General features: G+C 34.2%; 1 protein-coding gene across 1 annotated transcript in view; it reads right to left on the bottom strand.

Annotated features, from left to right (window-relative positions):
- Kpna1 (karyopherin subunit alpha 1) overlaps positions 1-1408 on the bottom strand; it is a 55863-nt gene that overhangs the window by 17615 nt on the left and 36840 nt on the right. The window contains exon 6 of the mRNA XM_021184981.2: positions 4-133. Coding sequence (XP_021040640.1) covers positions 4-133 — 130 coding nt within the window. The remainder of the gene's footprint in view (positions 1-3; positions 134-1408) is intronic.

Raw genomic sequence — 1408 nt, 5'->3', positions numbered from 1 at the left:
CCTGCTCCTGGACATCTTCAAACTCTGAGCTAAGCAACTCGATGAAAATGGGCACAGCTCCTGCCTGAATCACATTCCGGGTCTGAAGAGAGTTTCCTGAAGCAATATTTGTCAGGACCCAAGCTGATTCAAACTACAAAGACAAAAGTTTCATTAACTTACTAAAATTTAGAAGGTTATTTACATAAAGCAATACAGTATTTTGCATATTAAAAAAAAAAACTGAAATCAGACTGGAACTATTATTGGCATATTGTAAATTCCATGTTCATCTAAAATAATTTCCAGAATATCTCAGTCTATAAAGGAAGAATCAAAGGTATCTAACATTTCAGACCAAAGTACAGTTACCAGGAAACCACAGGGGAAAAAACGTAGTTCCTAAGTTGATAGGAATGGTCTCTAATGAAAGGAACAAATGACATATATACTTCTATACAGTTAACATACCATTTCATTAACTAAAGGGTTAAAAGGGAATAAATGATTTACATATATATTGCACACATAATCTCTGGACAACAAGAAATGACCTGGAGCTCTCTATGTAGCCCACACTGGCCTTGAAATCAAGAGGTCTGCCTGCATCTGCCTCCCAAGTACTAGGATTAAGACAAGTACCACCATGCCCAGCTAAAGATAAGTTTCTTGTAAGAAAAAGGAAAAGGGAGAAAAGGAGGAAGATGAAGAGGTGGTGGCAGAGTTGAACGGAGTAAAAGTTGATCTAGTATTATAGCACCGGTAAGCAGAAATGAAGTTATTGCCGACAACAATTACAGCATGTTACAAATTTCAGAGATCCCTAATTTTCTCTTTACCTTAACACTAAGAAATCAAAAATGAATATATCCCTATATTCAATCAAGACCACTGAATTTTAGGTTAAATCCTTCTACCATTCTCTACTCTTTAATGAATAGTGTATGTAGTAAAAAAAAAAAAAAAAGTCACGTTTCTATTTAGAGGTATAACTTTGAATAAAAAAAAAAAATCAGTTACGGGCTGGAGAGATAGCTCAGTGGGTAAAAGCACCCGACTGCCCTTCCAAAGGACCAGAGTTCAAATCCCAGCATGGTGGCTCACAACCATCCTTAACAAGATCTGACTCCCTCTTCTGGAGTATCTGAAGACAACTAGAGTGTACTTACATATAATAATAAACAAATAAATCTTTTTAAAAAAATCAGTTACATGTCATCAAAAATATACTTGTGGATATTTTCTAAGATTTAAATCAGTTAAAAGGCATCTGTCATAGGGAAAATTAAACTGTCAATCATTGAATGCAGCAGAACAAATCCATGTGACTCATGGATGTTTATTAAACTTGTTAAGGTTTAATAAACAATGGTTTCATAAGTGTACATGCCATACTGTACACTTTTATAAATTAAAAAAAAAAAAAAAA

This window comes from Mus caroli, chromosome 16 (genome assembly GCF_900094665.2).
Source record: "Mus caroli chromosome 16, CAROLI_EIJ_v1.1, whole genome shotgun sequence".
In the NCBI taxonomy this organism is placed as follows: domain Eukaryota; kingdom Metazoa; phylum Chordata; class Mammalia; order Rodentia; family Muridae; genus Mus; species Mus caroli.
Note: the sequence above shows the minus strand (reverse complement) of the source record. Positions and strands in the feature narration are given on the sequence as shown.